The sequence below is a fragment of the Lathamus discolor genome, chromosome 1 (genome assembly GCF_037157495.1).
Source record: "Lathamus discolor isolate bLatDis1 chromosome 1, bLatDis1.hap1, whole genome shotgun sequence".
In the NCBI taxonomy this organism is placed as follows: Eukaryota; Metazoa; Chordata; class Aves; order Psittaciformes; family Psittacidae; genus Lathamus; species Lathamus discolor.
In genome coordinates this window covers 3,836,028-3,860,334 of record NC_088884.1, presented here as the reverse complement: position 1 = coordinate 3,860,334, position 24,307 = coordinate 3,836,028, and the positions used below count along the sequence as shown (strand labels likewise).

The window sequence follows — 24,307 nt, the reverse complement described above, 5'->3', positions numbered from 1 at the left end:
CAGCAAGTGCAAGGGTAACCTTGCCTATCTGCATATCATCAGTACAGATGCATTTCCAGAGAGATGTTGCATCACTCAGGAACAACCCACAGTTCCCAGAATTTAATCTCAAATCCAGAACTGTGTTTCAGTCCAAAAAATGTACCTGTAAATTCATGCAGCTGTTTTAACTGACAGTGAAAATTGCTGTCTGCGACTCCTTCTGTTTTGACTACTCAAGATACTCTCATTTGCAGAGAACAGATGCCCAGAATCCTTCAAACGGTCTCAGGCTGGGTTCTCACAACCATAGGAAATGCATTAGGAAGGAAAACGGAAGGGGTTAAATGATTCTAAAAGGGAACCAGCCCTTTTAGATGGTAAAAGGTTCAGTGAATTTAACCAGTGGTCTTTCCTGGCATAAAAACTTCAAACCTGGACACAAGTATAACAGCAAAGGATCTCCACCGTTGCACTTGATCTTTGAAAAGGATGACTTAATCCTTAAAAAGGATCATCACACCATTCAAAAAGGAATGGAAGCTATTGAAATTTGGGGTTAATAATGGTTCAGCCAAGGTTTGGCTCTGATATAAGAGAAAGCTAAAAGGAAGATGTTAACACTAGAGTGAAAGCTTTCACCGCAGGCACACACAGTAATGGTTAGGAAGGCAGGCAAGCCAGCTCGTAAAGCTGATTTTCTCCTTCTCTTCCAAATCCTCCCTCACTGTTTGCCTTGGCTTCCAAAATCTTCCTCAAAGCTATTAGAGCTGATGACCAATGCAATGGAGTTTTAAGTTCTTTCCCCCTTTCTTCATTAGAAAATCACAGAATATCTCTAATTGGAAAGGACCCATAAGGATCATCGAGTCCAACTCCCAGCAAACATAAACCTGCTGAAATCCCTCCTATTTACTGATGCCTCTAACAGTGGGATTTTAAGCATGTAAGAAGCCAGCATTTTTGGCACAAAGACCCTCTTTGTGGCTAACACAGGGGGATCAGAATAACTTCCCATCCAAATCCTTCCTGTAGCAGAGCAGCACAGCCCTTTTTTTCCCTGGGTGACGACAGACATTCCATCTGTACCAAGTCTAGTCATGTGTAATATTTTCACTGTTACATTTTCAACATGTTTTCTCAGCTCTTCAAACAAGCTTGAGACAGTGACGGTGGGACAAAACGGTCAGGTCCTCATTTATAGCACTTCTGTTCCCCACTGCTGGCCAAACAAAAAACACCCCATGGTGCAGTGTCAATAGCAACGGAGCTTTCTTTAGTTGCGATTGAAAATACTGAAATATGGGTGTCGGAAACTTCATCTGTGACAAAATATTTCTGTTCCGAGACATTTCTTACTCATTTTCATCGTGGAACTCAGCCAAAATATGAAACTAGGTAAAAATGTGAAGTAAATAAAAATGAGGTGAAAAAACCCAACGATTTGCTGGGGTTTGGGGTCATTCTATATATGGTAAAATGCACCGTTTTCTTCATTGCTTTCATAGCTGCATTTTCAATTGTTCCCTTAGCAGAAGAAAGAATATTTCAAATGCCTTTCTAACTATTTTCAACTCTTTTAGGTCACTATTCCTTCAAGTTTTGGGGTATTTTTGAGCCAGCAAACCTAAGCCAATCTTTCCAAGCCAGAATAGATTTTCTTCTGGCACTTTCCTCTTCATACTTCATTTTGCCAATGCTGAAGGTCCTTAAGAAGATGGCAGTGATAACCAAGCAGGTATTGTCTCAAGAAAAGAGTCCAGGAAGGTGCTGCCATGGCCCCCACAATATATGAGGTGTGCAACAAAGTCAGATCTCTGCTTGGGACCTTCACCACTGATTAGACACTGATGGGATTTAACCACTTTTTAACCTGATTGACTCTTCTCTAGCAGCCCTGATGTGTTGCTTTTGTGCCACATTGTGGTCTCCACCATTTCTCATTTATGTGGGTTGGAACTGCTCTGTTCTCTTGATCCCCAATGGCTTTTTGCTGTGTGTGGGGGGGTGTTCTGCAATCACGATTGCCACGCCAAAGACCTCCAGTTAGGTTGCAACGCACTGCCCTCTAACGCCATTTTGGCATATTAGCAACCTTCATCCTCAGCAGAGATCTGTAATACATAGCAGAAATGATCCACATGCAGAGAAACCTGCTATCAGTGCTTTGGGGAAATTATGAGAAATGAGGCATTTATAGGCTGCTTTTTCTTCTCCAGCATTGCTTCATTTTACACCTTCTTAGAGATCACCATCAAAGAGTAAAATAAGAACTCCCTATTTACCTCTTCTGTACCATTTTGGATGCTTGATGCTTTTGAGGTCCCCTTTCTCTGTCTCTTTTCACTCAACACATCTGATTTCTCTAAGTTTTTGTATTACATTGCTGTGCCTTGGAGAGGATGAGATGCCCAGGAGTGCAGATGGCCACCAAAAGGTGCATATGAATGTTAGATTTATGAGATTTTCTCCTTTTCTTTTAAATTTTAATGCTTCCTAGCATTGCTTTCTTGCCTCCTTCAGAGCACTGAGTAGGCATTTCTAGAAAATGATCCACAATGAATGCAGCATCTCTTTCCTTAATGGAAGCAGCTGATTTAGAGCCTGCCGCTGTGTGTGTTTTGTTAGTGCTATTTTCTCTTGCGTGCATTGCTTTGCATTCATTAACACTGGGTCCCATCTGCCATCTCATCACCCAGCCAGCATTACGCCATCCTTCTGCAACTTTCTGCTTTGAGCTTTTGGCTGATTATTCTGAATAATGTTGGAATCCATAGCAAGTTTTATCACCTTGGCTGCTCACCTTTCCAGGTTGCCTGTTGGTACAATAAGGGGGTCCCAACCAAGGCTTTTCACAGTGTGAGTATCAGGAGTTTATTCACAGCTTCCTCATTCTGCCCATAACCCCATCTCCATAATCTCCATAATCCATAATCCTCCTCTCCAAGGAGTTCAGGAGACCCAGATGCATCAAACTACTGCAAAAATGGATAAGATGGGAGAAAGGGCTGCAAGAAAATGTATAGAGCAGAGCCAGATGGGATAAGAAAGAAGGTACAGAGGTAGGACTGCTGAAGCAGCGATCATCAGTGGGATTCAAGAGGAAAAACACCACCATGGAAAGGTTTAAAATCCTAAAACAAAGCAAAAAGGATAGTTGAAAGATCCAACTTCAGCATCACTGAGGGTCTGCTGCAGGGCACAGAGCTGGCCAATGCTTCCCCACCTTTGCAGATGGTGGAAAAACCTTTGCTAGGAAAAAAGATTTCAGCCAGTTAATACCCACCTTCAGGATATGTATTGCAGGGGATGAGACCACGAATGTCTCCCTCATTCCCAGTCTGTTCAGAACCTCTACACTTGGCAGCTGGGTGAGATTTCTCTACCTGCCTGCAGCCTTCCTGAATTGAATGAGATGGATTTTTTGGGCTTCATTGCTCCTAGATAGGTGTGTACAAGTGTATTGTGGCTATTACTGCTGTGGTGGATAAGTTCTGATCCATGCCTAACACAGTTTCCAGGCTAAATCAAGAGCTGCTTCTCTCCTTGTGAAGTATCTGATTCATTTCTTTAATAGGCAGTTATTTATAGGTCTTATAATTTAGCCTTTGCCTTCCCTGTTGTGACTTGTTCCTAGGAGGAGCTGCAATCTCCCATTGTTATGATGTTTTCCACCTTTGCAGACTCCAACCTCTTTTTAGTTTTTCGCAATGACTGTCATGCTGTGCTACTGCTCTGTGACATTTCAATCCGTGGTGATTTCTCTCAGCACCTTTTGATGCAATTAACTGTTTGATTTCTTCCTTTAACATAGGACACTTGTTTTTTCCTCAACAGGATTCTGTCACTATAGAATCAGTAGTCAAGTGTCCTGCTGATTTTCTTTCTTCCACAAAGTTACATATATATATATATTAATATTATAAATCCATCACTTAAAAAAGCAAGCATTGCTATGTCAAGAAAGCCAAGGAAGATACTTGGAAGATCCTCCATAAATAAAGTTAAGACAATTTCTTCCTATATTTAAGAAGCTTTCACTGTTATTATGAAAATAGACTCATCTGCAAATCTGCCTAGGAAGATTGCCTCAGTAGAAAGCAGCGTAACTAGGAAGGGAAGATTCTAGTATAGTCCAGAACTTGAAATCAGATCTTTTTGAAGTAGTAGCTTTACTTACTAACACCACATTTCAGCTAATCATGGGGAAACTGTGTTTAGTAGCACAGTGGAAAGCAATGCTAGAAGTAAGGACTTTCTGATGAATACAGAGACAGTGCTTGCAGTACTTTGAGGCTGAAGTGACAATGCTATCTGCTTTGGGGTTGGAGGCTGTGCTTTGTTTTGCAGACAGTGTCGCATGTTTATTTACATCACTTTATCACGTAATGGAAGTGGCCGTAATTCTTAGAAATCTCAGCTCACCCAGTTTGACACTGGCATGAGCTGGACATACACATGCCCATTAAAGCAAAATAGAAAAGCCATTCTTGCCACTGTCAAAGAGAAAACACAGAATAATTAGTGCGCGCCTTTGGGGTGAGCCACCTGAAGAAGATGGGAAATCAGTGTGGTTGGGTAACATACACGCTCTGTCAGCTACAGAATATTAGGGATTATTTGGGAAAACAAAACTAATTTCTGCAACTAGATGATCAGAAAAATCAACCAATCCAGCCCACTCCAGGCCAAAATGATATAATGGGGTAAATACTTGTAATAGCCAGATACTTTGCAATAACATGATTGCCTGGTGACCTCAGTAATGGCACAGTGCAATGGTAACAAGCATGCCTGAATAATAGATGGGGACGTTTGGAATACACTTGATGTCAAATGACTGTAAGTTTTCTTTCTTCCTTACTTTTTCATTATGACTGTGCTGTCATACTCAGTAGAGCTTCATATTATTGTCTCCATTTTTCCCCCCCAAAATTAAGGTTTTCTTGGTAAGTAATTGGAAATGCTCAAGGAGATGAGCTGTCAGGTTACTCATTCAATAAGCTGCCACAATTTCTTAATGAATTAGAAATACAATATAGAGATTTGTGATATACAGGGAAATACAGCGTTGGGCAGAAATACAGTCCTGCCCTCTGCCGATCGAATTCCTAAATCTGCTTCAAACTCCAGCACAGCTCCAACTGAACAAGGGCAAGTGGCAGCTCATCATATCGCAGGGACTTAACGCTGTTTCCCAGCCCCCTCACAATTCAGCTATAACGATGATTTCTTTCCTCCTCAGCAGTGACACAGGCTTTTAAACGTGAAAAACCTCTTAATGATCATTCAAATCATGGGTGCAGAACTAACACGAGGGTTTGGTATTGTTGTTGCCACTGGGATTTAAAGTGGCTTTATTTAAGTAAACTACACGGATTATCCGATAGTATTTGCTGTTTGGTGTTAAATTATCCTGCCAAAATAAACTTTACTGTGTGTTTATTGCTGTTTGTCTCTATTTCCATAGTTACATGCACCGTATAAAAGGGTTATTGCAGGGGGTCATTATAGAGCCAGACAGCACATTCAGATCACGAGATGAGTGATTCACATCAGCTCCTCCGGAGCGGGTCTGTGATTCCCACCACTGCACAGGACCCAGAACCGGGCGAGAAACCAGACTTGCGGGAGATCCCAAACCCCACAGCATCACTGTCGTGCTTCATTGCACGACCCTCAAGTCACATCAAGGGCTGGATTCCAGGCGCGAGGAAGCAAAGCAAGCTCAAGCTGCTGATCACACTCGATGTGCATTGTGAAAACCAAAAGCAATTTGGATTTCTTTGGGACTAAGGAAGCCAGGAACCCAAACTTCCCACCCAGGGTGAAAAATCGTGCGTGCAATTAGCGGTCATCTTTCTTCCCTCGCCAAATTCATCCCCACATCCTGCTTTGCTGCATTAGGAAGCTGACGTGCATGAGGAGCAGCAGCCGGGGCTCAGCTGGAGGGAGGGGGCTCAGCTGCGCGTCTGACACCTTAAACAGGGCTGCAGGAGGAGGCCAGCACTCCGCACGCTTTCTCTATTCCCTTCTTCTCGGGCTTAGAGCGCTTTTTAACACCCCACAGCTCCCGGCGAATCCGCCTCACTCCCCCAACCCTTCCCAGCGCCATACTGGTGCGCCCCGACGGGGAGGGAGGAAGGAAGGAAGGAGGGGGCCGGCCCTGCGCCGCCGCCAGGGGGCAGTACAATAGAGGCGCTGCCGCTTGGCGCTCATTGGTCGAGAGAGGGCGTGCGGGCGGCAGTGCGCAGGTGCGGCCCTTTCCCGGCTGCCTCAGCGGCCGGCTAATGGCGGCGGCGGCGCGGTGAGGGGCGAGCGGTGGGTCAGGGGCCGTGGTCGGTTGTGGCAGCCCGGGGAGGCGGTGCCGGGCCCCGGGAGGGTGTGCGGGCGCAGGGCGGAGCGGGAGGAGGGCGCCAGGTTCCTCGGCAGCGGCCTCGGCAGCGCGGCTGCTCCCCTCGGAGGGGTAGGGGCCTGCGAGGGGTGGTCACGGCCCCTCAGCGTCCCAGGCCTCGGGCCCCTCCGACCGCGCTTGAGGGGAGACATAAGAGCCCATCGCTCTGTCGGCGCGGTGCAACCCCTCTGCTTTGCTCCACTGTGTGTTCCCCACCGTGCACCCCATCCCTTCCAGGCGCTGAGGCACAAAGTCCCTTTCTCGCGGTGGCAGCACCCTCGCTGTATTCCCTATACGTGTGCGGGTAGCATCACGTACCCGAAGTGCATCGTATCTCCTATATATGCATCATATCATATATCCCATATATTCGTTATATTTCATAGAATAGCACCGTTCCTACTGCGTTAACTTTATTCCCTGTGGTGGGTGGGAATTCACGTTGTTCCGTGTCTTCATCCTGTGCCCATATATATTATAAGGTACCTCTGTATGTTTCACTTGTGTGCACCTGTTTAATAATGTCCAGTAAGTGCTGCCCTCCTTTTCATGCAGTGAACTCTGTTCTGCTGAACCCTGGTTGTTATATTCCATTGCAGGATTAAATTGTTGGGTTTGTTCTAGATTCAGAGTTATAATATAGTTGCTGTATCCAGGACTTTTCCCACAGGCTTAGATGAATGTAAGTTATATTTGCAGCAGCCATCATCTCCCATACGTCAGGCAGGTTCCCTCAAACATAAGTGTCTGTCAGACCTGTGGGATCAAGATCTTGCTGATGAGTCTGTAAGCTTTATCTGCAAGACCATCCATCAGTTCTGTTTGATCCTGCAGTAAATTAAGAGGTTAGTTTTGGGGTGAAGATGCTGTGATCCAGGCCTCTCAGAGACTAAATAGTGAGCTTTAAAAAGGGCCTTTAAGCCTGTTTAGTGAGCTTGTTCCACAAATGATAGACCTCTTATTACAGAGACATCTCTTTTTCTATTCACCTAAGATGTAATATCAAAGTGATGCATTTCATGTCATGTTTTTGATATTGTTACTTAGCTAATTTTATATATGTGTGCATGTGTATGTGTGTGGTGTGTGTGTACATACAGATGTAAGTTCTATGTGTAGGCCTTTAAAAGGGCCTATGAAATATGTGGAAATAGTGACTTAATAATACTGTGGCAAGTGTATTTAGTATAAGAAAGATCTTCCTTTACAGTGATGCAAAAATTAGTGACATTTAATAAGATGATTGTAATGCTGATATATTTTTAAGGGCAGCAGAGACAATAATTCCTTTGTGTTTGATTCTGAAGTCCTAAGGGTTGTGTGATGCACAGAGCGTCACTCCTCTAAAACCTGAAATTACTGATACCTAATGCTACAAACATAGTTTTAGGAGCTTCCCATCACTTATTAATGCTTGAACAGTATTCATTACTTTTAAAACAGTTGCTTTTAAACAACCTTACTGTAGTTAGTGTGTTTGCTACTAGCTTAAGTAACATTTAATTACTTCAGATTTTCTCTGGCTCTGAAAACAAGTCATTATCAGAATATGGTGTACAAACAAACTAGTATCATAGAATCATAGAATAGTTAGGGTTGGAAAGGACCTCAAGATCATCTAGTTCCAACCCCCCTGCCATGGGCAGGGACACCTCACACTAAACCATCCCACACAAGGCTTCATCCAACCTGGCCTTGAACACCACCAGGGATGGAGCACTCACAACCTCCCTGGGCAACCCATTCCAGTGCCTCACCACCCTAACAGGAAAGAATTTCCTCCTTATATCCAATCTAAACTTCCCCTGTTTAAGTTTTAACCCGTTACCCGTTGTCCTGTCACTACTGCAGTCCCTGACGAAGATTCCCTCCCCAGCATCCCTATAGGCCCCCTTCAGGTACTGGAAGGCTGCTATGAGGTCCCCACGCAGCCTTCTCTTCTCCAGGCTGAACAGCCCCAACTTCCTCAGCCTGGCTTCATACGGGAGGTGCTCCAGTCCCCTGATCATCCTCGTGGCCCTCCTCTGGACTTGTTCCAGCCCTGGCATAGGTTTGTTGTGTCATCTGGTATTTGTCTTTTTGTCTTCTAGTTTTCAGTTGAAGAGAAAATGTCACTTTACGATGACTTGGGAGTTGAGACCAGTGATTCTAAAACAGAAGGCTGGTCCAAAAACTTCAAACTACTACAGTCTCAGCTGCAGGTGAAGAAAGCAGCTCTCACACAAGCAAAGGTATAGTCCCTTTGTGGTTTTGCTTTGTTATTAAAGCGTCTTTTCTGTTTGGAGCCCTGAAGAAGGTTTGTGACCTTAGAATACCAGTTTGGGATACTTTTGCTGGGATTTGTCTGTGAGCTTGTAGCAAGGAGCGTTACAAAACTGAGGGGAGGAGAGGCAAGATGCAAGTTTCTTAAAGTCTGTTAGAGGGAAATAGCAAAATTAACATTAAAATTGAACCAAGAGCTGATGAAGATCTTTTAAGTAACAGAGCTAAAAGCTGATCTTCAGATCTAACTTTAATGACAATGAGATTAAGCTGGGGTTTTATTTAAAGTAAGGGTCATACTATGATTGATGTTTGGCCTTACTGCATCACTTTATGCTTTTTATGCTGTTTAAGGCTTTTGCTTCTAAAATGCAAATTGTTTTGCATTAGGAATGTCTGCAGAAAGTATTTCCAATGTACCTAAAGGGAGAAAGAGTTCAAGCTAATTCCCTGAGCCTGAACTGTGACAGAGCCATTTTCTCTTTTTATTGCTATATTTCATCCTCCTTCTTCAAGCAGTGTTGATATGTTGGTTCAGGTAGGACATGTGTGTGTTCTTTGTGGTGTGTAGCTTCTAGAGTGAGATTACTTGATTAAAAATAAGTAGCAGCTTAGATACTGAACACTTCAGTAGGCACAGCATTTTTTTCATTGGACTTACTCCTGTTTTATGCCACTGAAATCGAGGGCAGGATTTAGTTGATAACTAGAACAACCTTCATGAATGAAATCTAAACGACTCCTCTATTAGATAGATTCTTCGTGTAACTGGCATCAGTATATGCACAGGCTAATAGAAGAGGATTAGAAAACTCAGATTTCAGAATAGATTAATACATTTTATCAAATGATAAAATATGAGGAACAGTAGATTTTTGAAATAAGTCTGAGCCCCTTAAAAAAAACACTCATCTGAAAAGATTGTCTGAATTTTTAAGGGGTGCCTTTCTAGTCCAAGCCTAGAAGCATTCACCTACCACTGTATGTTCTAGTGCATGCACAAGCAAAGTCTGATCTCAATTCCTTAAAAAGAGGAAAGTATGCACTGGTTTCATGGAAGCATTCTTTGAAATATTCCATCAGATCTGTATTTGTGTAGCAGCTCTTTAAACATAGTTGACAAGCATCTGACTCAGTTCTGAGAGCCTTTGCCACCACTAAAACATGACATAAGCTTAGTTATCCATGTCAAGGTCCATTACAAATCGCAGAATCATAGAATGGTTTGGATTGGAAAGGACCTTAAGATCATCCAGTTGCAGCCCCCTGCCGTGGTCACTAGACCATGTTGCCCAAAGCTCTGTCCAGCCTGGGCTTGAACACTGCTAGGGATGGGTCAGCCACAGCTTCTCTGATGCAACCTGTGCCAGTGCCTCACCACCCTCGCAGTGAAGAGTTTCTTCCTTATATCCAACATAAATCTTCTCTGTTTTAAGTTTGAACCCATCATCCCTTGTCCTATCTCTACAGTCCCTGATGAAGCGTCCTTCTCCAGCATCCCCGTAGCCCCCCTTCAGATGGTGGAAGCTGCTCTGAGGTCTCCATGCAGCTTCTCTTCTCCAGGCTGAACAGCCCCAGATGTTTTCAGCCTGTCTTCATAAGGGAAGTGCTTCAGTCCCTAATCATCCTTGTGGCCTCCTCTGGACTTGCTCCAACAGCTCCATGTCCTTCTTATGTTGAGGACACCAGAATGCACACAGAGCTCCAAGTGGGGTGTTATGAGAGCAGAAATTACTGTATTTTGGTAAACTGAAGAGGAATGATTTATTGAACTTTGCACAGTGAAGAATTTGTGGCAGTGGTTTTCATCCTTTTACTACAAAAATTGGAGATACTAGCTACAAATACATAAAACTAGCTGCTGATTTCTTATTTTAGACATTCTTTGTTTTGGTGATGGTTTTCAGAGTCAGAGAACAAAACAAAGCACAGTGCTTGCTCCAGTGATTGACCTGAAACGAGGAGGCTCTTCTGATGAGAGACAGATTGTGGACACACCACCTCATGTAGCAGCTAGCTTAAAGGTAAGGCCAAGGCAGCTAAAAAGTTGGTTTGTAAACTAATGGTTTAGAATTTATTTGACTGCAGTCTATATTTTTAGTTTTCCATCATCTTTCCTAGTGGTCAAAAAAATGACCATTTTCTGAAATTGATTTCCTCTGCTCAAAGAGTCTTAAATTAATGGACATTGCAGTTTCATAGAGTCTTTCCCGGTGATACAGCATGGGATTACCAATATTAACATGTACTTAAAATACAAGTGTTCCTAGTGTATTTCTTCTGATCAGCTTGAAGGTACTTTGCAAGACAGCAGTTTGGTCAGGTCAATAATGAATGTAATTGTGATGGCACCAGTGTTGGAAATGGACCTGTATATCAATCAACTTTAAAAAAAAAAAAAAGCCACCTAACCTTTTAAAATGGATTTCTCATGGTAAGGAATCAAAAGAAGCTTTCTCCCTGAAACTTTTTCAAAGGTGGTGGTTCTGAAATAGAATTCCAGAATGGTTTGGGTTGGAAAGGACCTTAAGGTCATCCAGTTCCAACCCCTGTCATGGGCAGGGACACCTTCCACTAGAGCAGCTTGCTCCAAGCCCTGTTCAGCGTGGCCTTTGATACTGCCAGGGGTGGGGCAGCCACAGCTTCTCTGGGCACCCTGTGCCAGCACCTCAGCACCCTCACAGGAAAGAACTTCTTCCTTATATCTAACCTAAATCTCCCCTGTTTAATTTTGAACCCATCACCCCTTGTCCTGTCCCTACAGTCCCTGATGAAGAGTCCCTCTCCAGCATCCTTGTAGCCCCCTTCAGACACTGGGAGCTGCTCTGAGTCCTCCATGCAGCTTCTCTTCTCCAGCCCCAATTCTTCAGCCTTTCTTCATATGGGAGGTGCTCCAGCCTCTGATCGTCCTCATGGCCCTAAATAGTTCTTTCAGATGAGGGTAGAACAGTGTGTGAACCTCTGTGTTATATTAATAGCAGCAGATGAAAAAGACTGATGAGATTATGTGGGAGGACCCCTTGCAGATGGTTGCAAGAGCAAGGTGCCGTAATACTTCTAATAATGAATTAAGGAGGGGTTGAAAAATGCTTGTCCAGGATGATGTGCTGCTGCTTTGTATTTGGTAGGGGGAATGAGTGCGGGCAATTTTTTATTCATGGAAAAATTTGAGATAGTGAAAGCCCGCATGGAATGTTAGTTTTAAGTGAAGCAAATATTTCTTCTGGTTCCTGCCATTATTGAAGTCAGGAATTGCAATTTATTGTGTTGAGAGTGAGAAGGAAGTGTTAAATTAGTGGTTTCAAACTGGATGTTGCTTTCAGGTATCAGCTGACCAAATCCTTTTTCTTTCTTTAAGGATCCTGTACCCAGTGGTTTCTCTGCAGGAGATGTGTTGATTCCTTTGGCAGATGAGTATGATCCCATGTTCCCAAATGACTATGAAAAAGTGGTAAAACGTCAAAGGGAGGAGCGACAGAGGCAGCGTGAGCTGGAGAGGCAAAAGGAGATTGAAGAAAGAGAAAAGTAAGGCTTTTTTTTAAACTTGTGACATATAAAGAACAAACATATCAATTTGTTTAGTTTTATCCTTCTAAACAGGGAAATTCTTAAAGCTTTTGTGAAAAAAGCTGCTTTTAGAAACAAGCGCAAGGTTTTAGTATGTCGTATGTTGTAATACTCTTGCTAAATTGACTGATAGTGCAAAAATTACAACATTTATCATGTTAACAGCCTCTTTAGCTGAAAGATAGGTGTCAGCTTTCGCTACATCTGCTTTATATTGACAGTAGCAGCAGGATTTGTGTACTTAATGCATCATTATCAGACTTTGACCTTTAGAGTATTGTCAGTATAACTTGACTACAGAAATGCCTTCCAGCACTCAGTGATAAGCCATCATTTCTGGGTTTAAATACTACAAACTGATACATAATTTTAAAGATATATAGTTTTTAAGATGTAGCTAGCACAGCCTATGAGAGGCATAGTTACACTTTATTAACAGTCTGCATTCCGTTCAAGTAAGTTAATTGTGTATTTATTACTCCTTTGTCTCTGTACAAAAGAGAACACTACTTGTAATTACCTTAATACCATTTCCATGGAGTAAGAAATCTCTCTAATCATATTAAAGAAGTTGAATGCAGATTCGATGTCCTATTGAAACAGGTGGTAAAACGTCTGCCAGCCAGGCAGTAAGACTATATTTGCCTATTTTAAGTGAAATTAATAAGCCAGCTTCATCGTGTTACGAACCATCTCAAGTCTATGGAATTACAGGAGGGTTATTCTGTTGCCCTTTTTAGGTTGTGGAAATTGGTATTTTTAGCCATTTGGCCTTCTCTGTTTGTTCTTGGTTCTATCTTCGTTGATCTGGTGGAGGAGGAATGCCTCAGGCTCTCTGTCAAGATGTCAGAAATCCAAGCTGTCGTTTCCACAGCTTCAGTGTTGATTGCTGTTTAGTCATGCTTGTGCTTGTTGTATGTGGGCCAAAAGGGTAGTCTTTATATATAACATTAGAGAGAGGAAGTGAAAAACACATCATACACTTTGATTTAAAATTGGGGAAACAATCTCAGCCAAGCCTGCATCAGCTGGATGCATTGTAATAACCTGGGTGGTAGAACAGGGTGTAGGTTTGGTTTAAATTCACAGTGCAGAGATTCAGAACAGTTGAGCTGTTTTTAGCATCCCGTAGCACAGTTTTGATGGCTGTGCTGGCAATGAGATCTGATTTATGTTCCACACTGTGCTCCTCACAGTTTGGGAAAACTACTTTTCCTTTTTCTGAGATATTAAAGTGAGTAATTTCATAATCACAGTAAATAACAGCTGAAGTGCAAACACTTCTTGAAGCATTTCTCACCTAATGTTAAATATGTTTTAATAGACTTGTTGGAATATTATTTAATCACCAAGCTACTCAATAATTTGATGGTTTCGGGGTTTTTTTCAGTTGACTGAGTAAATATTACTCTGTATAGCCTGTGGTGGGGAATGTAAAAGGGATTCTGTTCAAAGCAGGGTGATTAATTAACGTCTCTGTTATCTTGTGGTCTATTCCACCCAACACCTCTTCCTTTGTAGTCATTCAGTCACCATAGTCAGTTTGCACTAGATTTATTCAGGTGCTTCCTCATTTTCATACATTCTTCTTGGCTGACTTGCAAGTGGAAGATGGTCTTGCTTTGGATCTATCTTAATTTTACAGAATATACTCCATGAGGATAAAAGCAAAGAAACAAAAAGTAAAGGTTTTTACTCACGCCTTCATGGAAGACGTTATAAAATGCCAATTAGAGTGGAGCAGTGTAATTCACACTGCAAAAGTAGTATCACAGATTAAAGCAAAGAGTTAACTTTGATGGTTTCTAACTTACTATGTTTCCTAGAAGACGTAAAGACAGACATGAAGCCAGTGGCTTTTCAAGAAGACCGGATCCAGATTCTGATGAAGATGAAGATTATGAAAGGGAGAGACGAAAAAGAAGTAAGGGAGCTGTTTGATTTTTTTTTTGATGGGGAAAGAGGAGAAAGATAAATTGAGGGAATTCACAATCCTGTTCCATGGATTGTATATGTCTCTGTTCTCAGCTGAGGTGTGTACTGCCATTTCTGAGCCTTTAGAATAACCCTAGCATTTTATTACAACCATAACTGTCGTCATGCAGAAAACTGTTCTCTCCATGCAGGCTATATTGTGGAAGGACCGCTTTTTACTTTAGTTTGTAGATAACCTGGCTTAAGTTTCTGCATGGTGTAGGTTCCAGGAAAGGGGTGAAGCATGAGATAAAATCACTGTAAGAGGATCACTGAGTTTTAACTACTAAAGCTGACTATTCCTGCATTTGTTATTTTGTGCCCTTAGAACTACTTAGATGATGTGGATGTGGGTGATAAGATAGGTCTTTGCATGCCTGTTCGGCCTGGAGAAGAGAAGCTGTGTGGAGACCTCAGAGCAGCTTCCACTGTCTGAAGGGGGCTACAAGTATGCTGGAGAAGGATTCTTCACTAGGGACTGTAGCGATAGGACAAGGGGTGATGGGTTCAAACTGAAACAGGGGAAGTTCAGGTTAGATCTAAGGCAGAAATTCTTTACTGTGAGGGTGCTGAGACACTGGCACAGGGTGCCCAAAGAAATGGTAAATCCTTAGCAGTGTTCAAGATCAGATTGGACAGAGCCTTGAGTGACGTGGTCTAGGGTGAGGTGTCCCTGCCTATAGCAGAAGAGTTGGAACTGGATGATCTTAAGCTCCTTTCCAACCCAAACCATTCTATGATTCTATAAAATTAAACTTTCAGCACCAGAGTTAAAGTAAATAATTCAAGGCTGTTGTTACTCTAAAAAGGAAAATTTCTGACGAGGGACGTGACATATATTTGCTCTGCCTTGAAAGTTATGAGACTACATTACAATATTTTTCATTAAGGGACTTCACACTTTACTGTTTTGAAAGTGTAGCTAATTTTGAACAGAGCATCTTTCTCATTTGGTTTGATTGAGCAGTTTTAGAACTAAAGGTTTGTTTCACTCTAGTCTTTAACTTTGAAATCCTGTGAAATATGACAGACATGACATGTAGTAGTACATCACTGCAGTTTGATGTCTCCCTTGATGTGCTTTTCATTCAGTTCTAGCTCACCACTGTTGAAGCTTCTCAGACTGCTCTCTTGCTGCTTTTCTCTTGATAGAGATGTGTGTTAAGAATTGGCTGGTGAGGAGCCAGGAGCTATCTTAAGATTCAGTGAAGCTATTTCGAGCAGCAGAACATAATCATACAAATGTGTTATCTTTCATTTTGCTCATAGGTATGGGAGGAGCTGCCATTGCACCGCCCACTTCCCTTGTTGAGAAGGACAAAGAACGTAAGTACACCAGAATCCTGTTCTCTGAAACTTGGCTGTGTTTATTTCTTGCTCAGCCTTCTGTTGTCCTGATGTTCTTCCCATACAATTCTCTGGCAGAAGAACTTGTACCGGTTCTTTGTCCAACACTACTGTGCTTCACATCTCTGTTCTAAAGGGTTCTTTCTATATTGCTGGAGAAGTGGTTTGCAAGCTGGTCTCTTACAGCCACACTCAGTTGCTCATTTGTGATGTGAAAGGAGAAACGTTGCAGGCAAGTTCCTCTGGGTAGACTAGAAACCTCCACAGCATGGAGAGGGAATTTTTCTATTGCCTTTTGCTTTAGGAGGTACTTTATGAATGTCTTTCTGAAGGGGTTATGTGCTACAGGCAGAACTTGGTGAGTTTTTGAGGGATGCAGTTATTTGCTAAAGAGGTGTGTGTGCACCAGGTTTCTCTTAACCACTAGATGGCACAGTCTTACTAGAAGAACAAACCCATTCCCTCTTTTTGCATGTCAAATGGTCTTAAATTTGTCAATTAAAATATGGAACAGTGTGTGGTGTATGTTAAGAAATAATAAGAGAGAAGAATCTTCTGCACACAAACGTTCCTTTGGGAGTCCTGGTTTTATTCATGAGAGCATTCAACTTTACCAGAAGCAAAGCTTGTCAGCGTGAGTGGATAATACAATAGTGAAAGCATTTGAAGTGTGCAAACATTCAAAACAGAAAGAGGTTGTTTTGAGTAAATAATGAAGAGCAATTGAGCGGTGTCAAGGAAAAGGAAATAGAGGCTGGAAATGATAGAAATATCCTGAGGGAGAGAGCTTTATGAAATGGGACATGAACTCACAAGGATTCCTTTGTACAGTTTGTTACTTAATGCTCAAAGCTGCACTGGAGAAACCTTAGAAAACACTGCTGTAGTAGAAGTCCCACAGACCAGTCCATCTGCTGCTTAAACAGGGACTGGGTTTTGCTCATACGACATCCCCAAGTGTTTCATCTGACATTTTATTTGGTAAGGGACAACTACTGGTTCAGCAGGAAATAATCTAAGACTATGTCATTCTGCAAGTCCTTAAGTCCATTGAAAAGTGTGTTCCTGATATTTCCTTCAGTGTTCTGTGGGCTTTTTTTCTTTACATTTGACTTGTCAGTGGAAGGTAGTCCAGTAATCTCATTAGTATGATTGAGATACCTATATATAGATACAGAGCTAGATACAGATATATCTCCACGCCCCAGGAAGAGTTTCAATTCAGGATTGTCAGATCTCTTCAGATTGTATAAATACTTTGCTTTGAGCTGCATTCATTCTTTTTAAGACTTTCTCTTGTGTACATCTCCAGTGCACTTTTCTTCCCAGTCCCCAGCCCCCAAGCTGTATGCATTGATTTGGTTTTGTTGTAATTCTATTCTTGATGAATGAGGCTTTCAAGTTTGTTTGCCCTCTGTGTGGATAAACTTATAGTGCAGGTGGCCTCTTAATGCTTCTTTTTTCCATTTGATCAGTAAGAGGCTAATAAATGCATTATAGACCTTTGGATACAAACTCACTTTATATCCAATGAGGAGAATCAGGATAACTCTTGTTTCTAAGAGGTAGAGAGGAAAAGGGATGTTAAAGCAGCATGTGCAAAGGAAATCTTCTGATTTGGATTTTATGTGGAAGACTTCTGTTAGTATCAAAGCAGAAGAAAGTACAACTTGCAGCTGTGTGTAAATGTGGTAAACTGAAGGCACAGTATTCCAGTGCTCATAACAAGTAGGTTAGATCATGCAAAGTATTTTACTGAAAAAACAAATGTCTCTGTTTTCTTCAGCTGTAGCATCATTTCCATATGAAGAGGAGTCGAGACCTCGGCCACCATCTTCCAAAGCAGCTATTCCTCCTCCAGTATATGATGAGCCAGAAAGACCTCGTTCCCCCACAGGACCTAGCAACTCTTTCCTTGCTAACATGGGGTAAATGATTGACTTATGCTCATTTGGTGGAAAAAAGGTGGTGGAAACCAAAAGTTTAAATAGCTTGTCAATAGAGAAGAACACATCCCACCACATGTCAGAGTGCATATAGTTCTGACTGGCAGGATACAGGAAAAGCTGCGGATTTACTTGATGGAGAGAAATGCATTTGAGGTGGTTGCATTCAAGGCTTTGCTTTTAAGCGAGTTCTGAAGCCACATTCTGGCATAAAGTGTTTATGGCTTTTACAGGCCAAGCTAATGTAGTACACAGGAAATCACAGATGGCATGTTAGTTCCTCTAGGGTTTTTTTTCCACCTTTGTCTTCAATGTGGTGCATACCAGGGGGCAAATCAGCTTTGCTTTGTTTGTGTCTTCAGAAATTCAAAGCATATTTGCAGGAATGTAGCAGCTGTGGCTGCTGATCTGCCCAATTACTTTCTGCCTTGAATTAGCATCGTGTGTAGTTCTTGTTACTACTGCAGCAACAAGGGGAAGTCAAATTCATAGCTAAAAACATCTTGAGATCTCAGCTGAAAGGTGGAGTAGTTAGATGTGGTACTCTTAGCAGTTGCATTGGGAGTTGTGAAAATGCAGCCTCAGTGTAGTCAAACATTATTACACTGCATTTCCATTTTGGAAATGATTTTTAATGCATTTTTTAATAGAAACACTTTGTGCAGCAACAGGATAACCAAACTCAGGACTGTTGGATCAATTAAAGCATTGTTACCACCTCTAGTTAGCAATACCCCAGGACCTTCAGTCCTTCACTTCATTAAAGGAAGTGCTAAATGCAAGATATGACCTGCTTTATTTTGACCACACAGTTAGCTACTGCTAATTCTGTTACTTAGTGTTTTAACTTTTCACCATTACAGAGAAAGACTTTGTGGCCTTTTGAAGGTGTCTTTGTATGTTTCATATAGTATGCTTAGAAAATAGTCATGTAGTCACTGATTACACAGGATCATTGTAATCTTATGTGTAATCTTACATGTCTTTTGATAAAATGGGGGTGACTGAACATAGAATATTTACTGTGGTTTAAACTAGTAAACCGTGTCGTGGTTTTTGTGTCTTTAGCTGTGGTCTCCAAAGAAATGTCAATATGTTTAGGTATATTTTGATTCTGAGTATTCATTCAGTGGGAATTTCAAAACCTGTCACTGGAGGTGCTTTTTGTAAGGTACTTAAGGCGGAATGGTTTTAAACTGAAACAGGGGAAGTTTGGGTTAGATACAATGAAGTTCTTTCCTGTGAGGGTGATGAGGTGCTGACACAGGGTGCCCAGAGAAGCTGTGGCTGCACCATCCCTGGCACTGTTCAAGGCCAGGTTGGATGGGGCTTGGAGCAACGTGCTTTAGTGGAAGGTGTCCCTGCCCATGGCAGGGGCTGGAACTGGATGAGCTTCAAGGTGCCTTCCAACCCATTCTATGTTTTTATTGCCTCAGTATGTTCTTGAAAATTCAGAAAGATGAGATGTGTTTAAATTAATACTGAAGGTATTCAGATTTGTTAGAGAATGGGCTGACAAAGCTCTATACTCTGGAGCTTATGCCAACTTGGAACTAACAGCAGAATCTGATTAATGTGGGAGTTAGGTTGTTACACATCTGCCTTTTCTCTCAAGCTTTTGATACCAGCCACTGACAAAGAAAAGAAACCGAACTAAATAGACCTTCATCTGATCTCATTTGTAATCTACTGTCAGCAGCCTGACCTGAGGGGAACGTGCCCCTGCCATGGCAGTGGGGTTGGACTAGATGGTCTTTAACTGTCCTTTCTAACCCAAACCATTGTATAGTGTATGATGCTGATTTGCACTGTTAATGGAAGTTGGGTTTTTATCTATAGAAGTATGAGCAATTTTATTAAGTCACCTTCTCTGATAACTCTTCCATCTAATTCAGGGGTAACACTTGCCATCTTCACAGGGTGCTGTTGTTGCTAGGTTGTTAAGTCTTATAGAACCTATTATGTTTTCAGTCTCTATGTAATGAGGTTTTTAGGAGATGGAATGTTCAAGCACTTAGGAAAAATACAATGTTAATGTTTTGTGGAAGAAACCTTTACTAACTGACGCTTTTTCTCTTTGCAGAGGGACAGTGGCTCATAAAATCATGCAGAAGTATGGTTTCAGAGAGGGCCAGGGGCTGGGAAAGCATGAACAGGGGCTGAGCACAGCACTCTCAGTGGAGAAAACAAGCAAGAGGGGTGGCAAGATCATTGTCGGTGATTCTACAGAGAAAGGTAATTTTGTCCTACACCAATAAGTTTGTGAGAAATGGTCAGGGGCAAAAGAACAGTTCAGGCTCAGTGGACGCTCCTGGATTTGTTAAGTTTGCCACCTGTCCTTGCAGAAAATACTGGTTAGAGTTGGAAGAATGGCTCGTATTCCTTCTTCTAGGAATTCATCTTTTTTAAAGTGGTCCTCTTTGTTTTTAGCTCGTACTCCCCTCCCTCCATCAGTTGTCCTCCTTCAGTGTTTGGAAGTTCAGTGTTCTCTTCAAGAGGTGATCCTGTTCTGTTCCTGCTGGCTTTCTCTCCCTATCACATCTTTAGATACTGCTCTCATGCCTCTGGTGTTTGATCTAGAGATAAGACAAGATGCAGCCTTACTAGAACAGCACCTGTGCCTAAGCACAAGTGTTGGAAGTCAAGAGATGTGATTTTTAGTTCTTAGGGAGTCTGATACTATTCTGAACTGATGAATTATTATGAAATAGTACATTGCCAATGTTCAGCTTAATTCACATTTTGCAGAAGTGATTTTTTCTCTTATTGTCTTTACAAATAGAATTACTATTTGTACAAGCTCGGAATGACTATTCCTCACTAATATGAAACTACATTTTGTGGCTTTTATTCCATTGTTCGATAACAGATTCTGATAAAATCCCCCCTGTAAGTTTAAATCATAGAATCAACCAGGCTGGAAAAGCCCTTTAAGCTCATCCAGTCCAACCGTTCCCTAGCACTTGGCCAAGGCCACCACTGCCCCATGGCACTGAGGCCTCATCTCCATGGTGTGTGAACACCTGCAGGGCCGGTGCCTGCAGCCCTGCCCTGGGCAGCCTGTTCCAATGCCTGAGCACCCTCTGGGGCAGGAATTGTTCCTCTTCTCCATCTAAACCTGCCCTGGTGCAGCTTGAGGCCGGTTCCTCGATGTCCCATCCCTTGTTCTTTGGGAGCAGAGCCCAGCCCCTCCTGGCTCCATCCTCCTGTCAGGCAGTTGAGCTTTAATCTTCAGTTATTTCATGATTCACTGTTCTGTCTTCATAGAAACGGGCAAAAAAGCGGATTCGAACCCATTGACTGAGATACTGAAATGCCCAACTAAAGTGGTCTTACTAAGGGTAAGTTGGGAGTAGGAGAACATGTCTTTGTGCTTGCAGCATCTGTGGTTGAAATGTGTAAGTCTGTGTTCCTCTTACAATGACTCTGTACAGTTTAAGTGGTTTTGAGCAACATCTACATGGTGAAAACGTGTCTGAGATGCAAGTTGTGACTGTAAATCAGTAGTGCTTTGGATTATACAGTTACCTTGTCTTAGTAGTAGGGAACTCTCTCCTTCTGTGGCTGTTACTGGTGAGCAGAAGCTTAAAGTATTTATGGTCACGGTTGAATGCATCTGTCGTTTGTTTACATAGTGGGTTGTATCAACTACATCCCGGTGAGTTGGGTTTATTCTTTTAACTTTCAGAACATGGTTGGTGCTGGGGAGGTAGATGAAGATCTAGAAGTTGAAACTAAGGAGGAATGCGAGAAGTATGGCAAGGTTGGGAAGTGTGTCATCTTTGAGGTAAGAGATAGTCTGTCTCTTTTAGGCTGCTCTGAAACCAAACTGAACACTTGTCCCTCACAACTGGCTTGTTACTGCCTAGGAGAAGGGGTGTAGATTAGGAGATGTCGCATGTTCCTTCGCTGTGTTGTGAACCTGGGTTTTCTATATCTGTAAAACACAAACTTGGTGTCAGAAACTAAGTTACATGACAGCCTTGCTCTTGTAAGTCCTCTGCACACCAGAGTGATTTGGGGTCAGTGGACAGTTGGCCGCTAGTTTATTCTTACCTGACTCCAGGACAATGCTTTCTGTGAAGACTGAAGTAACAAGGAATGAGTCTGTCTTCACCAAATCCAAAAATCTCTGGGTATTGTGCTTTTGGAATCTTCTTAATATGTTCACTTCTTCCATGAAGAACAGCAATTTAAAACAGTATTTTTGCTCCTGTTCTCCTTCTGATTTTGGATATTTTGTTTGTTTTCTGTTGTGTTTCAGATTCCTGGTGCCCCTGATGATGAAGCTGTAAGAATATTCCTAGAGTTTGAACGGGTTGAATCTGCCATCAAAGGTAGGATAGTAAATAGCGTCCTGTGAACCTCAGAGTTAACTCCTGTAGAGACATTGAATGCTCTCCCTGATTGATTAGTGAACTGAACTGGTGCTTGCTGACCTGTCACTGGTTTCACTTTTAGCTGTTGTGGATCTAAATGGAAGATACTTCGGAGGCAGAGTCGTGAAGGCTTGTTTCTACAACCTGGACAAGTTCCGAGTACTGGATCTGGCTGAGCAAGTTTGATTTTAAAACTTCTGCTCGAGGTGGCACTGTTTTGGCAATCACGTTTTCAGCAGTAGGCTGGGAATAAGGAAGAGCAAAGTAGCTTTCCTAGCAAACTGGAAACAAGCCTCATTGAATGGATTTTTCACATTCGTTGTGACTTACATTTTTCTTTTTGTAATATAAAGCCCTTTGAAAGTCAGATTCACGTCTGTGTGGTTTTGAATTGCACAATTCCGCTTACTGCTCTGGGGATCTGGATTGTTTTGGAGCTTTCAGACGACTTGGTTCTCTTGAAAACCCACTGCTGAGGAGATGCTTTGTCTGTATTCCTGCTTTGCTTGTTCTGGTGCTTCATCATGGAGTCCCTGTGCTGCCTCCACAATAAGTGGGAAGCCCTGGAAAGGGACTATGTGCTGTCATGCTTCTCTTCCATGATGGTATCTCTCAAGAGTTACATTACAGCCTTGCACGCCAGAGCGATTTGGGGTTGTTGGACAGTTGGCAGCTAGTTTGTTCTTGCCTGACTGTGGGACCATGCTTTCTATGGAGACTAAAGTAACAAGGAATGAGTCTGTCTTTCTTCCCAAATCCAAAGAATATACATGTTTATCGCAGGGAAATGGAAGGAGGAAGGAATTTAAACTGCTTAGCCATGTGAATCTGAATGAGTGGACTGTTAGCAGGAGCTTTGTGCTGTCAGACAGTCTGCAGAAATATCCAGGGTTAACTGATGACCGGTCGTTACTCAAATGCTATGGGTGGAACTGAGGGAAACTCATTCTTGTGTCTCAGAATCTCAGTTCCTCTAATATCACACATAACTAACTTCTTGTTTCATTGATTCTAACCTGGCCATTGTTATATTTCTATATTGGAGGTCAAATAACACCAGGGTTAGTTCTTTTCTTCTGAGGAGTGCCAGTGGAACAGTTCAAAGTAGGAGGTGATGGAGGAGAATTCTCATACGTAATCTGAAGAGTACAAAATAAACGATTACACACTAGTTTTTGATAATCTAATGTAAAATCATGGCTAGCACTCTGCTCGTGATTGATATTTGCTTTTCGTTTGGGAACAGTATGTGACAAAGAGTTGGCAAGAGGTGGCTATGCAGTGATGGCAGTTGTCTCTGTGCTCCATTGCACCTAGGATTATGCAGATACCAATATGGAAGTGAGCTCTGAGGGCATTTAAGCTGTTTGAAAGCTGATGCTGGATGTCTTCTTCCTGTTATACACATGTATTGGGGGTAGGGGGTATAGACCTGTAGTTGATCAACGCTGTGAATATCTCCAGTTATTGGCCTTTTATTAAGTTTGGGCTGCAGATCTATGAGAAACCTTTGGTCTTGTGTTTCAGTTACTTTGTCTGTGTTCCACCAACCTCTGTACAAACATTTGCTTGTAAAACAGAAATCAGTTTTTAAAAAACCCTTGTATTTTACTTACTGTGTGTTGGCTTCCTTACTACCCTCTTGTGTTGCACAGGGCTGCTCCACAGTCTGTCACTGCCATGATCCACCATTAGACAACCTCGCTGCATCAGAGGTGAAAAACTAGCCTGACTAATACTAAAACCACAGGACTTGGGGCAATAACAGAATCTAAATTCTGTTGTTGGCTCTTCTCTTAGTTTTCTGTTTGACTTTGATCAACATTTTAAGGTCTTTGCGACTATCATAAAATCACAGAATGGTTTGGGTTGGAAAGGACCTTAAGATCATCCAGTTCCAACCCCTGCCATGGGCAGAGACACCTCACGCTAAACCATGTTACCCAAGGCTCTGTTCAGCCTGGCCTTGAACACTGCCAGGGATGGAGCATTCACCACTTCTTTGAGCAACCTGTGCCAGTGTCTCACCACCCTAGCAGTAAAGAACTGTGTAGTAAAACAAAGAAATTACCTAGTATAAATTAGCATAGATGTACTTAAAAGAGTCAAATAACTTGGGAGGCATGCTGTAGAAAGTTAAGCACCGATAACAGATTTAGTATGATCTGAACTTAGCTTGAGATATAACTCAGCTTTAAGCAACATGATTTATTTATGGCTCTTATTTCAAGAAATATCTCTGTTCTGAAATACTGACTGTAAGCTTTCCCTGATGTATACAGGCTATTTTTTGTCTTCTTACCAGCTGTTCTGCTGCTTTCTATGTAATCCAGCTTCTGAGCTCCCAGTTTGATGAGATGCAGCTCTTCCATTTGCTGAGAATTACTTTACTAGCAAGTTTTGAACCATTTAGTTCTAAAGCTCCTTATTGTGGTTGAAGACTCGCAGGTTAAGTTTAC

The 24,307-nt window shown here is 42.1% G+C and overlaps 1 protein-coding gene across 3 annotated transcripts; it reads left to right on the top strand.

Moving 5' to 3' along the window:
• The first annotated feature begins 6,202 nt into the window (after positions 1 to 6,202).
• RBM17 (RNA binding motif protein 17) lies at positions 6,203 to 22,215 on the top strand. Of its 3 annotated transcripts, none has more exons than XM_065670691.1 (12): positions 6,203 to 6,300; positions 8,464 to 8,604; positions 10,543 to 10,659; positions 11,994 to 12,160; positions 14,032 to 14,126; positions 15,446 to 15,502; positions 17,310 to 17,451; positions 19,553 to 19,704; positions 20,737 to 20,810; positions 21,158 to 21,256; positions 21,734 to 21,806; positions 21,931 to 22,215. In XM_065670691.1, the coding sequence occupies exons 2-12, from the start codon at positions 8,482 to 8,484 to the stop codon at positions 22,032 to 22,034; spliced, it is 1,203 nt and encodes a 400-aa protein (XP_065526763.1). In that variant the 5' UTR covers positions 6,203 to 6,300; positions 8,464 to 8,481; the 3' UTR covers positions 22,035 to 22,215. The 3 variants fall into 3 exon arrangements, with proteins under 3 accessions (XP_065526763.1, XP_065526612.1, XP_065526688.1); XM_065670540.1 differs by having other exon boundaries at positions 14,029 to 14,126; XM_065670616.1 differs by having other exon boundaries at positions 6,211 to 6,286; positions 14,029 to 14,126.
• The last annotated feature ends 2,092 nt before the right edge of the window (positions 22,216 to 24,307 follow it).

Coding starts and splice junctions, on each gene's coding strand:
- RBM17 (XM_065670540.1), top strand. CDS start 8,482: ATGTCACTTTACGATGACTTGGGAGTTGAGACCAGTGATTCTAAAACA. Junction 14,127..15,445: donor AAGGGAGAGACGAAAAAGAA/GTAAGGGAGCTG, acceptor TTTTGCTCATAG/GTATGGGAGGAGCTGCCATT. Junction 17,452..19,552: donor TCTTTCCTTGCTAACATGGG/GTAAATGATTGA, acceptor TTCTCTTTGCAG/AGGGACAGTGGCTCATAAAA.